Source organism: Neolamprologus brichardi, chromosome 23, assembly GCF_056152115.1.
Source record: "Neolamprologus brichardi isolate AB-2024 chromosome 23, ASM5615211v1, whole genome shotgun sequence".
In the NCBI taxonomy this organism is placed as follows: domain Eukaryota; kingdom Metazoa; phylum Chordata; class Actinopteri; order Cichliformes; family Cichlidae; genus Neolamprologus; species Neolamprologus brichardi.
In genome coordinates this window covers 14,663,197-14,679,294 of record NC_142125.1, presented here as the reverse complement: position 1 = coordinate 14,679,294, position 16,098 = coordinate 14,663,197, and the positions used below count along the sequence as shown (strand labels likewise).

Genomic DNA, 16,098 nt, shown 5'->3' with positions numbered 1-16,098 from the left:
ACTGTACATGAGAAAAATTGATAAATACGAATAATGAAAGTAAATGGTAAACTTTCTAATAACTATAGTGCTGTTTTACATATTATTTATGTAGATACTTGTTATATAGGAATATATAATGTTTATTGTATTCTCAAAACATGTCATTCATGAGGGCAACATTTGATTATTCAGAATGTAAAAAACTGCAGTCATATCTGCTAAGTCTATAACCTAAATTGCAATTATTGAGATTTCTACATAAATATATATAAAAACCATGAAAAAAAATATTGTGTCCCGTGGTGTGAAACATGCTGTTCACCTGAACAGCAGTGAGGTCTTATCGCTTTGCGATAAGTATAAAAAGTAAACCATAACAAAATGCAATGATTCGCAATTTTTCATTTCATGAGGTTCAAAAAGTTCTGAGTTGGAAGCAAGTAGGCCAGTTCAGCACCCGACTCTTCTACTACAAAGTATCCAGCTTATCATCATCTTACTGAAATATACATGGACTTTGCTGAAAAGACATTCTGTGAATGGGAGCCTATGTTGTTTTCAGACTTGTATGTACCTTACAGGACTGAGGGCACCTTGATGTTTTCCAACCAAAATTTGAAATTTAGAATCGTCTGACTAGAAAAAACTGTTTTAACCTGTATTTGTGGACGGCACAGTAAACTGTACTCACAGACAGTGATTTCTGGAAGTGTTCCTGAGCCCATGCAGTGAGTTCCATGACAGAATCATGATTTTTAAGCAGTGCTATCTGAGAGCTCGAAGATCATGGGAGTCTAATGCTGATTTTCACTTTCGTCCCTTGTGCACAGAGACCACTCCAGATACTTCGAATTTTATGAAAACTTTATGTACTGTCAGTGATGAGATATTCAGTCTTTATAAGTTTATGCTGAGGAACATTTTTCTGAAAATGTTCCACAATTTTTTGTGGAGTTTTTTGCACCTCTACCCAAGCACTTCTGAGACACTCTTCCCCTGTAAGATGCTCATTTTATACCCAGTCATGTGACTGACCTGCTACGAGTTAACCTAATGGTAAATGGCCTGTATTTGTATAGCGCTTTACTAGTCCCTAAGGACCCCAAAGCGCTTTACACATCCAGTCATCCACCCATTCACACACACATTCACACACTGGTGATGGCAAGCTACATTGTAGCCACAGCCACCCTGGGGCGCACTGGACACTGGCACCACCGAGCCCTCTGACCACCACCAGTAGGCAACAGGTGAAGTATCTTGCCCAAGAACACAACGACTGAGACTGTCCAAGCCGGGGCTCGAACCGGCAACCTTCCGATTACAAGGCTTTTTAGTACCGCTTACGCTTTTGTTGTCTTTCTCTCAACATTTTAAGGAAGTGTTTCCGTCATCAAATTCAAAATCCTTGTCATGGAACAGTAAAATGTCTCAGTTTACACAATATGTTTTCTGTGTTATATTGCGAACAAAATATGGGTTTACGAGATTTGCAGATCATTGCATTCTGCTTTCATTTATACAGCGTCCCAACTTTTTTTGGAATCGGGGTTGTAAATATCTGTCTGATGAATACATCTCACCTTATTTCCACATGAACATTTCTGTTTGCACACAGTGGAGGTATAAATATGCAGTGCCACTCAGCTCTGTGCTATATTTAACAGAGCATCCATTGCTATTTCTGGTAGTTTCTTTTTTAATCTGAGACAGTAACAGACACACAGAGGGGCATCTGGAGGTTTTCTGCTTTTAACTTCATATCCGTTATTATCTATTTTTAAAAAGCAGTGAAGTCTGACAGTTTGACACTTAGTTTATTTATAAAATCAAATGGTGTAGACCTGGCTCAGTGAATTTCAAAATGCAGTGTGTAGGAAGAGATACAAAATAGTACAATAGTCAACCATCACTGACATTTCTATACAGGAAGATAACATTCTCTACATTTGAGCATTAATCTTTGAGGGGGAAAAAAGCTCCTTTCAGCAACACTACCTGATAAAGGGAGTGGGAGGGTTACGCCTCCCAAAGGACTGTGCCCAAAGTGGAGTGGAGCGACCCGTTGAAACACACAAGTATAGCAGGCGACGCCACATCCCCAGTCTCGCAGGACATCGTTACACTGCGACAGCTCGAAAGTTAAAAAGGCACCACACAATACAAGTCACAAAGGAGATTCTGCCACACATTTGTAATGCTGAAAACCGACAAACTTTAAGGCGGATGTCGTGTGCAAAAAACATCTTGAATATGTGTCACGCGTACTGTTCGGTGTCCTCTCTGGTGAAGTGTGCTTTGATTTCTTCCTTTACGGCTGACTTCTTTAAAAAATATCTGAAACATGTGAAAGATTTAAAGAATGATTGCATTATCACTATGTTGCTTGGTGTCACAGGCACATTCCAGGCTTCCAGGGAGTGAGTGGGGAGAGGAGAGGTGCTGGAGGAGGCCTCGCTGTGGATTTAGTTCCTGTAGCTTTTACGTCCCTCGCCCTCCTTGAGGAAGGTCCATATGAGGGTGTTTACGATATCGGGCTGGTCCTGCTGCAGCCAGTGACTGGCCCCGGAAATGATATTAAGACGGAAATGATTCCTGATGTAGAGGCGGCAAGCCTCGGCCATTTCCTGTTCCAAGAAGGCATCCCGCTCTCCCCACAGCAGCAGCACCGGAGACCTGACGTGGTTATGGCTCAGAGGGAGGGAGCTACGGAAAGAAAGGAGCGACATGAAAAGCCTTCAGTTGATCACATTCGTCCCATATTCTCTTCACTGGCTTCCTGTTAACTCCAGAATTTAATTTAAAATCCTTCTCCTTACATACAAAGTTCAGAACTATCGGGCCTCATCGTATCTCACACGACCTCAGAGTACCTTATTATCCTGACAGAGTACTTCTCTCTCAGACTGCACAAAAACTTCACAAAACTATATTATCCCAGCAACATTAAACTATATGTAATGTAGCTATAATTGGCTCCGGGCTCCTCACAACCATGTTAAGGATAAGTGGAAGAGAATGGATGGATGGAGGGATTCATGTCTTATTTTTTTTGTGCCAAACTAACCACGTTATTTAGCGATTGCGCTCCAGACTACTTTGCCCTGTTTAGTAACTCTAACCCACAGTGCAGATTCCTATTTTTGTCATTTTCCAGCTTTTCTCACTCAGCTGAGCATGAAAAGTTTTATACCAGATTTCCGATGGACCCGCAGCACCTGAGTCTTAATTTAACATCCTGTTCTGTAGTCTCACAGTTGTTAAACATCACTCGCAGTACGGCACGCTTCTGCCGAGACGTCCTCCAGCCTCCATCCTGTCTCAGACCAGAAAGCAGATATACATTTAAAAGGATGGCTGAATGTTGACTGTGCATTCACCTATTTTTGTCCCGTCTACATTTAGGTACGCTATCCACTAACAGACAGACTAAGTGGGCACGGGTCACTGAGATTTCTTTTACGTAAGCATACAAAAGCTACTCTGAGATAACTCATTGCTTGAGAAGGGAGCAGATGGCACACTCAGCCATGCATGTTTAGGTCACATGTCAAAATTGCATGCACTGAGATTTTCTTTGATCTCGTTTCTGCGGACCATTGTTTGCCAGTAAACATGTAGGAAAGACGTGAATGTGAATATGAGACAGTATTGTAGCACTGACAGAAGTAGAGGCTCAGTTTTCTGTTCCCCCAGAGTTGTGACAGTAGATGGTGCTACTAAATGCAAACTACACAACAAAAACCTTGTTTATCTTTGGAGCGTAGAACATAAAGTTTCTTAAACTGACAAAACTGAAAATTACTTTTCAAGCATAAACAAAAACTCAATGAGCAAAAAACATTTAAAACAGCTATTTTCTGCTATTTTGTGTCTTACTACTAATTTATTTTGCAGCTGATATGACCGTGGCAGTCACAGCTGAGACTGTGGTGCCAAAACACTGGGCCTGTCCTTGCAGCTCATCATGGAGCGCTTTCTCTGAATGTTTAGAAGTGAACTGTGCATACTGCTGATCTTCAGTATTCCTATTTTAATGTAAGAGAGCAAACTTTTATTTGGTGTGTTTTTAACAGCTTTTTAGCTTTAATATTATTCTTTGATATCTTATAAATAACACATATGACATATCACTGTTATATAGAGATTTTAAAAATCCTTTCACATAATCCATCCTTGGCTGAGTGAATTCCCCACCTGAAGACATTCCTGTAATAGTTGAGGGCTCCCGTTAGAGCTCCCGGTTGTGAGAGTGCGTACAGGTAGGCTTCCAGATCCTCTGCGGTGAGCCATCGGCCTTTCCTGCCAATCCCTGTGCTGCGGCTGGTGAACAAAGCCTTCAGAGCCTGCAGCAGAGACACAGCAGCAAACACTGAGTGAGGTTTGCATGGGCGGTACGTTCTGATCTAGACAGCATTCACTGAAGGACGTCCATGTCGCTGTAACGCGAGTCAGAAAAGGTACTTCTGTGGTGAAATCAGCTCTGATGACCTTCAGTCACAGCTCTGACTCTCTGCTGGCTCGACGACACTGCACGCTGTGCACCAGCGCGAGCATATGGCAGCATTCTTTCATTTAATTAGCAAAACTCTGACATACTGATTATACTAGGTGATATAACACCAGTGTCTTAGAAATGCTTAAATAATTATAAAGCAAGGAATTTAAATAGAAACTAGTTTTTAGTTTTACAGTAACATTAAACTCACAATAAGCGGAGATTTGAGTTTGAGGTGGTTTGGATGAGTGTTTCTCATATTTTGGCTAACCTTTCACCTTTTCTCTATTTCCTGCATGTGTTGTGTGCAAATCAATGATGGTATACTGTAGAAATTCTCAGCCTGTGGTGAAAACTGCAGGGACATGTGGACAGTTACAAAAAGGAAAGACTTGGTTTGAGGTGTTTATCATTGTTTTAAACTAAGAGCAATACACACACAGACACAGCAAGCTGTCCTCGTTTCAACACATCAGCATTTTCTCTGTGTCTTTGCTTTCACAACAACTGATTAACTGCGTATGAGGTGTTTAGTAGTCTGTAAATTGTAGCTACAAAAAATAACCCGAGGCACTGCTCTATGCACTATGTGTTAATTAGCTGTTGATGAACCGAGTCAGGTTAGTCTTTATTTTCAGTCTACATGCTAACTAAGGTAAGCTAAGCTCCCAGCTGTTGCTTAATATTTAATGAACAGACATGAGAACAGTGGCAACCTCACATCAAACTCTGGGAATAATCAAGCACCGGAAATACCGAGAGAACAACTAGAATCTGATCACTGAAAGATAAAATACAAACTGTGTGTATTTGTAAATCTTCTAACACGAAGACAAGATAATATTAAGTACAATTACTTTTAAACAATGGGAAGAAGAAGATAATAAAATTGAGAAAAGAAGAAATCAAATGATTAATTACTAACCATATTTTAAAAAATCTGAATATTATTTTGTAATAATCTGTAATCCACACATTTCCTGCAGTTTGACCTGATGTAAACACCAAAAATAGACACTGCTCGTAATGTGCGGGGTACACTATTGCACATGCACGTCCACACACGACCTTGACATTGAAAGTCCACAGACAACAGACCACCTTGAAATCATTGATGGAGAGCATGAGCTCCGGGAAGCGGGGCAGCTGGAAGAAAAAGTAATGACTGGATTTCAGCAGCTGGCTCGGGTGACGCAGGGCATAATCTGGAGGAGAGGTAAGGAGAAGAAAGGGGACATTTAGGTTCTCGACATAATTAAAGGGCAGGTTTCTTGTGGACATGATAACTCAGTGCCTCTCTGTCTGCACCATTTAAACCAGCTGTTCCAGCTTCATATTAGCCTCCTCTAATTAGTGTCTCATCAACTTGCTCTTAATGCAGAGGAGGATTTGCCAGATGGATGCAAACATGCAACTGAAGTAATAACACTTCCTAATTATCATTAATAATTACAGTAATAACCCAAGAGTCAAACCAGAGCTTCTCTAATTAGCGTGGAGAATACTGATTTTCCAGCACACCGTCCTGAAATCATACCTGTGAACACAGACGGATGCGGACAGTTGAGAACAATGAGTTTTGTCACCATCTCGGGGTAGTGAATCGCAAACAGCCACGCTATGGTCCCACCCCAGTCATGGCCAACGAGGCAACATCTGTTGTAACCTTGGAAGAAATAAAACACGAATGAAGGAAGCTGGAAGTCCATTCTAACGTTAAAACTAAGCAACAACCTCCGTGGCTCAAAAGTGAAGCCAACATAGTGAGCAGCAGCAGGGAGAATTTAATGGCTTTGGTTGAAGCTGTATACCGACTGCTTTCTTACATATTTCAGGATGTCAGTGGGGTACTTTGAACTCTTGTTGGATTGAACTGGATGTGTCTGCAGCATTATTTTACTATGTTTAAGTCGTAATATATTTAGTACCAGAGTGCGTTTTGAGCTACAGAACACTTGTTGGCAAATGCAGTGGTCATTTTGTCAGATATCTTCATTCAAATCCGAAAAATAAAAAAAATATATAAACCAAAAATTCACCCAGCGAAATTACATCAGTGTAATTTCATAGCTGACTGCTATGCTTGTGCTATAGCTGCATAATGGTAAATACGATTCATGCAACTGGCCCTTTGGTTCGTAAATTGTCCCTTACGGTTAAAAAAAAGAGGATAAAAAGCCCCAAATCGACACAGTGGGTGATGCCACAGGGTCTAGCCACTTTGTTACACTGATACAATCCATTGTGTAAAAAATAAATAAATAAAAAAAATGCCACTGCCTGAAAATCACTGTTGACTTTCTCAGAGGACATTTACACTCATCAGAGGATGGATTTCATGACATTCAGCCAAATGCTGACCAAAGTCAAGGCTTCAGTCTGATCACATTACTGTTGCAGTTGCTACAAACTAATCCCCTCACCTGAGGTCACACCATTTACACCTACTAATATGAATCACCCCAGCAGGCCCCACTGATGTTGCTGATGCTACAGAGGAACAGTCTATAATCTTAGACTGGGAACTACATCTGGAAAATAACAGAGCACCACGGCTCTTTCGGCTGTCCGCCTTTTGGGCTGTGAGCAGTTTACTGAAAACGCTGAAATCTGCTACCGACATGGTAACTAGCATAACATGTGTTCTGTGAATGCAGGCAGCTGGGTGGATCTCATTGGCTCTAAGAGTTGATTACAGATTAGAGAAGAGCAGTTATCAAACAATCAGGGCTTTCCTTCTTCCACTGAAATGACCATTAAGTGATTTGCACAGCAATGTGCATGGCTGAGTGCTTAGCTCCCAAAAACCTGTTAGGTAATTGACCGGGACAGCCAGAACAATGTAACGAGCTGCAAAACATCGTCCATAAGCCTTTATAGAAAGCACTTTTCAACACATGAATGCAAATGTTTCATAAGGAAAGTATTCAAAAATGTTGCTTGAAAATATTATAAACCATTATGTTGCCACTGGGATGGACAAACTAAAAACGTTAGAACACTTGTGGCTTTTTAAAAAGCTACAACATAAAAAAAAAAATCAATGGTTCAATTTAATTTGTGCAGTGCACAGAGCGTTACAGACTGATTGCAGTTCCTTCCAGCATTTCAAAGATGCACAACCTCTCAGCTTAATGTTTTGATGTTACAGGCCACAGCTTGACTGTTGTGGTTGAGTTTCACCTCTCATTGATTCAATTTATAGCTGCAACAGGCAGCTGCAGAAAGCTTTGTTTAATCCTTCCATTTTCCTGACTGCTTTTCCAATCCTTGATTATAGAGTCACTACCTGAAGGATAAAAGAAAATTTGAAACATAACACTAAACTGAAGAGCCAGATATTTCCTATGAATGACATGTAACACATGATGTGATCACAAAGTTCACCAACTCCAGGTGTTAAAAAAGGAAAGTCATCTGAAAATGAAAGTAGGGCTGGTAAAGTTGTATCACTGCTGAGGAAATAGCCAAGGCATGTTTTTTTTTTTTTTTTATGGTTTGGGTTGCAAAATTTTATGATCACACCTCATTTGTTTACCTCAGAAAACTTTAAAAGGCAGAATTACGTCACATTTAACTGATTCATCTTTGATTATTAGGTACTTGCTGAGTCCTGGGAATTTCAACAGTGCTACAAGGAAACTTAAATGGACAAGAACAAGCGCGTCAGATAACCAGAAAGGTTGTAGGCAGCAGTTTAGAGAGATTATTTGAAGCCCTATATTTTAAGTTCAAACTGCATTTGAAATGAAAATGCTGCAAACAGTTCCTCTGCCTTTCGTGTGTCTTCCATTTGTGTTTGGCTACCATGGAGGAGTGCGACCGACTGAGCGCTCAGGTTTCATGCCCACGTTTTGGTTCATTTTAGCCGTGTGTCTGCGTTTCCAGATCTACAGAACTCCTACAGTAAAAATGTTGCTGTAATAAAACAGGAATTTTCTTTAATACTGAAAAGAGTGAAGAAAGCACCTCAAAGACTATGCAGGAAAATCAAGACGTGACCTTTTCGGCTTCCTTGTAATTGACACTGAAACAGCCGCGTTAACACATTTAGATGTGAGGTGACAGGTGTGAAGGAGAATGAAAGAGCTCATGTCCACTGAACACAATATTCGGCGACATTTCAGGGCTGAGACAGATTACCTGATAGTGTGTGTAAGCTGTGCTAAAATGACAGGAAAAACACTGAGATACGTTGGCCAGTTAAAGAGCAAAAACTGTCATTCTGGCCAGATAATCATTAGCTGGTATGTGCACACCACCTCAGGCTAGCTCCCTGCCAGTGTTAGCACGCAGTCAGCAGGCTTTGGGCTCTGTATCTGCAGTGTCCCATGTTCACTTAGAATGAGTCACAGGAAGTTTGTCATGCCGTGCTGCAGGCCTGAAGGCTGTCCACGGCGTAACATTGATAAACAAGTTTATTTTTGACCCAAGTAGCTGTCAAAACACTCTCCGCTCCTCGGACTGATCCCGAGATTACAGGCACGCAGTTCTCCCGTGTTTCCTCACCTAAGTACTCCACAATATCTTTGACATCTGTGACCAGGTATTCGAAGCGGTAACTCTCAGTGGAGAGCGGCAGGTCCGACTCCCCGTAGCCCCGCATGTCGATGGCCACCACACGAAATTCACTCTTGAACTCACGCAGCTGGTAACGCCAGGAAAACCTGAGGCACACACACATTTGACAAATATTATTGACAAGACGATGCAGGTTAATGCCTGTTTCTCATGGAAGTAGAGATTTTTTCATTTAAGTTTATTGGCATTTATGTTACATATAATACATAAGCAGGTAAAAACAAAATCACAGTTATGTAACAAATTATCAAAAGCTTTCAAAACTGATCTAAAATTAGACTTCAAACCTTCAAAGAAACCTTTTAACGGGGACAGTGTTTAATGTCTTTAAAAGCGTCAAGATAATGTGTCATTTACACAGCTAAGGAGCAAGAAAGTAATTTGTGCCCAAAACACTTTATGAACCCCTTCTACAGTCTTACTTTTGCTCAAACATTCATTCAGTTTCTACTACGGTGGATTTAAAGCCCATTCTCCTCTTTAAGGGGTTCTTCCATTTCTCCTAATGTAGTTAGACAGCAACATAGCACTTCAAAACAAGGCAGTTGAGGTGCTTCGGGCACCTGACTAGCATGCCTCCTTAATTCCTAGAGATGTTTTAGGCATGTCCCACTAGGAGAAAACCCCAGGGCAGCTGGCTTAAGACAGTGTCCCCCTGAAAGAGGTGGCCAAGAAGAGCGAGATCTGAGTATCTGTGATTAAACTGCTGTCTGACAGAGACCTGAATAAGTAGCAATAAAGGTATGGACATATGGATGATTTGCGTAATAAGTTATTTTCTCTCTTCAGGGTAAATATGTGTGTTTTTCACAATGCTAGCAACTTCCCTTGTTTTCTGAACTCGCATCTCTTCTCAGGATTAGCCTGAGAAACACAACAAAGTAAACACTCTATGTTTTCTATGGTGACATATGTCATTTATCCATCATGCCTCTTCATAAATGACTTTTGCTTAGGACACACCTGTGCTTCCTCACTCCTAACTCCTCCACAAGCTTTCTTTCTCCTTCAGGAGCAATTAAGGAACTGATAGCTGAAGGAATATAATTTCCAGGCCACAGAAAGTGAGAAGATGCAAGGAAGGATAAGTTAACAAAATGCAAAGCCTCTTGTTTGTCTTTTTATCTCCAGTCCCAGAGTCTATGACACAGCCTCTTTCTGTTAAACATCTGGAGTCTCTAAGTCCAAACAGCACATTACGCAAGTGTGTTCGCAGGCCTTTCCCCCTAATTACGATTCTTACAAACCAACTTTGCAAACTCTCTTTTAGAAACTAGCACTCAGCTTTCTTTCCAGCTGAGTGAAGGTCACCTCTGGATAATAGAAGCTGTTTTAGATTCTAATCCGCCCACTGATGTGGACTGGGATGATTTCCTAATTGAAGATCTTGTCAGCCCCCCTCCTCCTTGTCCTCTTCCTCCTCAGCCGAGTAACGGGGGAAAAGCAAAATGCAGAGCCCTGCCTGTGATTCTGATGAGTCAGGATAAGATCCCGGCTCTGAACCCTTAGATCTTTGAATATAGAAGAAGGCTGAAGCAAATTAAGCCCCTTGCAGCCCTCCATCCCCCTCCTGAACACAAAGTCTCATCTTTCTTATTTCTGAAAGGGAATTAGCACATTTTAAAAAGTACTCTTTCCAAGCACCTCAGTACAGTTTCATCGTTCCTCTGAAGGATATCTCAAGTGAAGCAGAAAGAGCTCCCCTCTACCGTTAATTAATCCCTGTCCTGTCCGCAGCTTAGATAGCATGCTAGAGATATGGACGGGCTTACAGTTCTTGACAAGCTCTTTGGCCCTGATCCAGACGCAACACTCAACATCATTTTTCCATTTCATATCAGGAGGAAGAGAGCTTGAATGCTTTGGACCCCTTTCCCCCGATGGCAAATCATGTCTGTGAATGAGGACTCCTCTTTGCTGGCTTGGATTTGTTTTTGCAGGCCCACAGCCAGATCGCAGAGATTTAACACTGCTGCTGAGCAAGGGAGGAATCCTCATAGTGGAAATTTTAGAGAGATGACCAATGCAGCAAATACCAAATACAACTGCACAACACAACATCTTACAGTGTGATTTAGAGAAGCTTTTACTGTTACTCTGACCCTGATTTGCCTCTGACCTACCAGAACTCAGGGAAGCCGTGCAGAAACAACATGAGGGGCTTTCCTCTCTCACCAGCAGCAACATAGTGGAACCTGAGGCCAGACTCCTGCACAGAAACAAGACACACAAAGACACATTTGCACATGAACACTTCAGCCGTCACTTTTATCCAAAGCCATTTAGTGAACACAACGGAACAAGCCAGTGCTCCTAAGTGACTGTTACTGAGGGGAGCTGCAGGGGAAATTACTACAGGGAAACAAGACAGGAACAGCTCGTTTTCTTTTGAGCCATTAAATAAGAATCAGTGCATCACAAGCTTGTAATATCATGTTTACTGGACCTGAAACACTCTTGTGAATCTGTTTCTGCAGAATACTAAGTGCTCTAACAAACTTTAAGACTGCTTCAGGAAACGTTTGTAGACATTTAAATGTACATGTGTAAGTTTAACACAAAAGAAAATTATGATAACACCTGCCTACATTTCTTACATCCACATTTAATCTTCCTAAAGAATCTAAAGTGCTTTAATATGCAAATGTTTCATTTTGAAATTTTAAAGACAAGACAAGCAGTGGCTCCAATATGTCAAACTAAAGGCTCATGAAAGATAAATAAAATTATGCAGAAGACACCTACAACATTTCCATCTGATGGCAGAAAGAGTGAGTTCCTGATGGAAAAAGTGAGAGTAGAGAAGAAGAACAAGTTAATGTAAACGCTTGTGTTTAAATAGTTGGAAGTTCATTAGATTTAACAGGGTTTGATTTTTTAAATCCTTTTAAGAAACATATCAAAGCTGTGCCTCAGAAATGTGGGGATTTTTATTTTTTTGCTTTTCTTTCTCATATATCACTGTTTGGGGTTTTGAGAAAGAACAACAAATACTTTAAGTGCACATTGTAGGCTTGAGATTATTGAAGCATCTCTACACAAGGCAATCAGGTGAATCAAAAACAGGAAAATACGGCTTAGACCTTTGCAATAAACTGATGACCTGCTCTGGGCGTAACCTTCCTCTCACCCTATAGCAGCTGGAATAGATTTCAGCATTAAACAGAAGCAAAGAGGAAAGCTGCGCATTAGCGGATGACACAAAAAGTCCCCTACTTTACTGTAAAGTCCTTAACCCACCTGAAGCTTCAGGTTCCTGCACTACACTTGTGTAAGCTACATGCAGGTTGTGGTATCACCAAACTCCTGCTTGTACAGACCTGTTGCTAAGATGGATCTAAGTTGGGCATATTCTAGAGTCAAAGTCAGCTGATAAAGTTGAATTGATTGTTCTTGATAAAGTTCAATAGTTCAAGTGAGATAATAAGAAGCCAAAAGTGTTTCTGTTTTTAGGCAGTGGGGGAGGGCAGATTTAGTTCCTATTTAGCAAAATGAAGCATTGTAACAAGAAACTTCAGGGTCACTTTATTGTGCTTGCTCTGCTTAGTTTAGAGGCTTTGCGGCTACACTTAGGATCAAATTGCAGGTGATGTGAAATAACATCCGCAGGTACTTGTATATTGAATGATTTTGTTCTAATACATATAGTTTTATAATTCTGTTGATGAATTTTATGTCACATGTTGAAATGAAATGGGTGTTATCGCACTTCAAAATACTAGAGTCAATTATAAAACAAATCAAATACAAAGAAAGCAATACTATTGGGTTATTTAAAGAGAAAGACAATCCCCCCCAACCAATTATTAGGTGTCAGATAGAAAAGCTTCTCTGTTTTTATTTAGTGGGGATTAGGTGCTTTGGAGGATCTGAGGCTCTTTCTCTGAATATATCAGAAAACCACAGTCTCTGCAGATTTAACAAATATTAGGATAGATTTCTGAGTGGTGTGCTTTTTGGATGGTCAGCAGGATTTGTGCTGATCTTTCCAATGTGTTTGAGTATGTGTACAAGTTTTCTTTGTGTGAGCAGGATAGTTATAAATATTATTTTTTCTGTTGACATTGTCAGTGAGCTGGACAGACAGAGCAGAATTGCAGGTTTTCCCTTCTTCATTTTGAATTTTACTTACTATTTTTAGCCTCTCATTGTGACATGGTGGGACAGTGCTAACCACTGTCCCACCATCCTCCGGACAGCAGAGGGTTTCTGTGTAGAGTTTGCATATTTTCCCCATGCCTGTAAGTTCCCTCTGGGTACTCTAACTTCTTCCCACGGTTCAAAGTCATGAATTTTAGGTTAAGAGGTGATTCTAATTGGCTATTGGTGTGAATGTGAGTGTGAAAGGTTGTCTGTCTCTCTGTATCAGCCCTGTGGCAGACTAGTGACACATCACAGGTGTACCCTACCTCCTGCCCTATGACAGCTGGGATAGGCTCCGGCACAACCCTGAATTGGATAAGTGGAAACAATGGATGGAGTGGATGAATGGTATTGTGGACGGATATTTAGTTGTTCATCCCAATTCATTTTAATATTTGATAAAATTTTATTTGCAATTTTATGGTTCTGTAAAGTAATCTGCTTCCATGGACATATGCTTGCAGTACTTTTTTCTTTCTTGTATGGTTACACGTCAGCAGATTTATTCTGTTCACTTTAATTATTTCCCCTGCACCGTGTTGTTTTCAGCCAAACCCTTCATGCACTGTGCTCGCTGCATATCAGATTCATTTGCTCGTGGAAAACTTTGGTTTATGACTAAGAAGCGCATGCTTTAACAGGCACAGATGAGTGCTCTTGCGCTAAAACAGTATACATGTATTCTAGTACTTGTTTAAGGTATTTGTCATTCTCTGCTACTTTTGTGGAATTTTTTCTTTTGACTGCAGTGCATCTATCTGGTAGAAGTCAAGCCTGAATTGAGATGCATTTAGAAAAACTGTAATTTATTTTTAAACTTATTGCTACTCTCCAACAGATCATGAAGTAGATCAGAATTCCTTCTTATATTAATGCATTACTAATGACAATCCCATAATATAAGAATGACAGGTACATGCTGCTGTACTTGTCATGCTTTTATCTTGTGTTGGTAGTCATTCCGAAGTCTAGGATGTGAATAATTCTTCCACCCCTCACACCGGGACATGCTTTGGTATTTTAATTACATAATCCTGAACACATACTGTAGGTTGGTAGTTAGAGACTGGCAGCACGCTGCATGCAGAGACGTGAGGCGGAGGAGCTGTTCTTTCAGCACCACCTGAGCTCCGCGCCAGCAAGCCTTGACTCCACCAAAAACATTGCAAATAAATAAATAAAAGCGCTTCGCAAAAACAAACAGACGCTTCGAGATTGTGCTAAAACATCGGGCCCCGTTTGGATTTTCACGACGCGACACGGCGGAAAGGTGTTGAGGCGTTTTTTTTGCTTTTTTTTTTTTTACACGTGAACACCCTGGCGTCCGTACACACATACACACACACACAAAGGCTGTTACCCTTACAGACACCTTTCATGTCCAAGTGCGTGCGTGTCTCTTACCTTGATCCTAACATAACAGTGGGTTCCCAAGGACGTGTCATTCAGACAAGCCGGGGGAGTTTCACGAATCACCCATTGGAAGGTTGTTGTCGGCCTTAAAACGATGTTCCACCAAAGTTTCAGCAGGGCTACGATGGCGCAAAGAGCACAATAACCGTATATCAATGACCAATACCCCAAAACTCTGATTTTCAGCGCAAGACTGATTAAAAATATCAGCAAGTTGTGGAGCACTCTCGCCATCTTTACATTGCCGCAGGAAATCAGCCCGGATCACGTTACCTATTGATTGATTTCTGTTAACTGGTCGTTTCTGTTTAAACACCGCTCTGACAATGCCGTTGTTTCTTTACCAGCGCATACGCACGACTGTCTGAAGGGAGGATCCCAACAAGCGGCTGAATGGGACGGTGGCAAGAGCATCACGTCAGATTTCACGCGTGCGTGTGACAGCCGTGGCTGCTTGGCAGGAGACCGTGTTGTTGACTATACAAGGCAAGTCCGAAATCGAGCAATAAGCGTCTCGATGCGGAGCTTTACGTTGATTTACATTGAACAGCTAAGAGGCGCTGTTAGGCAGCAAAACCTCCGGAGAAAATAAATCACTGCAAAGCACCACGGCTTCACGCTGTTATGGCAACAAAGCTGCGATGAAAAAAAAAAAAAAAGGTCTTCAGCTCATCGTCAGTGAAATAATCACCGTTATTTTAAATTATCTCACCAAGCGCTTCATGAACAATAAGTGGCGGTTTCCCTGTTTAATTAGCAGGTAGGCTGTGACTGCGCATTGATATGTTAATGAGATGCGGTGTCACAGGTGTGTGGCTGTCAAGTCTACTAAATCACACACGGACACGAGCAGGTCAATTATTCCGTTAGAAAACCAAAGCGGGGACCGGATAACACACATCAGAGGCCAGTTAACCGACTTTGGATTAGCTTAACCCCTCACGTGGCTGGATATGTGGAATTGATAAAGACCTCTGTACGCTCACGCGAAAATATGGAGGCCCAACCATGGCAAAATGAAGAAATCATTTCCCCAGCTATTCACAGGGGTCGCTACAGCGGATAGCTCCACATATTTGATTTGGTAGATTTGTTACACCTTATGCTCCTTCTGAAACCCTCCAAGGGATTTGATTCTCCTCTTGGATCAAACCGGATCCTAGGCAAATCTGTAAATCGCACTAGTAAAATTAAACAGGATTTATATTTTAAAAACATAAATTGTAAAAAGAATTATCCTAACACTATTTGCACTTAAGGGGAACAAACTACGGTTAAGTTTTATTTATATGTTTAACTCAATAAATTTAAACTTAACAAATGTTAATTGCCATCTCACCCTGAACAAAGCTTGTGTGATCATCAGTGTTTCCCTCTGCCTTTAAACTCAGCTTTAGTTATTTAGCCAACAGGAGGTTTGTTACTATGTATCTAGTCTCCCACATTTTGACTTGTCTGCTAACTCTTAAACATTTTGTTAG

General features: G+C 41.0%; 1 protein-coding gene across 1 annotated transcript; it reads right to left on the bottom strand.

Moving 5' to 3' along the window:
- Positions 1-1,787: 1,787 nt before the first annotated feature.
- On the bottom strand, positions 1,788-15,172 carry ephx4 (epoxide hydrolase 4). Its single transcript, XM_006790476.2, has 7 exons — positions 14,609-15,172; positions 11,185-11,270; positions 8,990-9,147; positions 6,018-6,146; positions 5,582-5,685; positions 4,180-4,328; positions 1,788-2,688 (listed from the first exon to the last, which is right to left on the bottom strand). The coding sequence occupies exons 1-7, from the start codon at positions 14,849-14,851 to the stop codon at positions 2,448-2,450; spliced, it is 1,110 nt and encodes a 369-aa protein (XP_006790539.1). The 5' UTR covers positions 14,852-15,172; the 3' UTR covers positions 1,788-2,447.
- Positions 15,173-16,098: the final 926 nt, after the last annotated feature.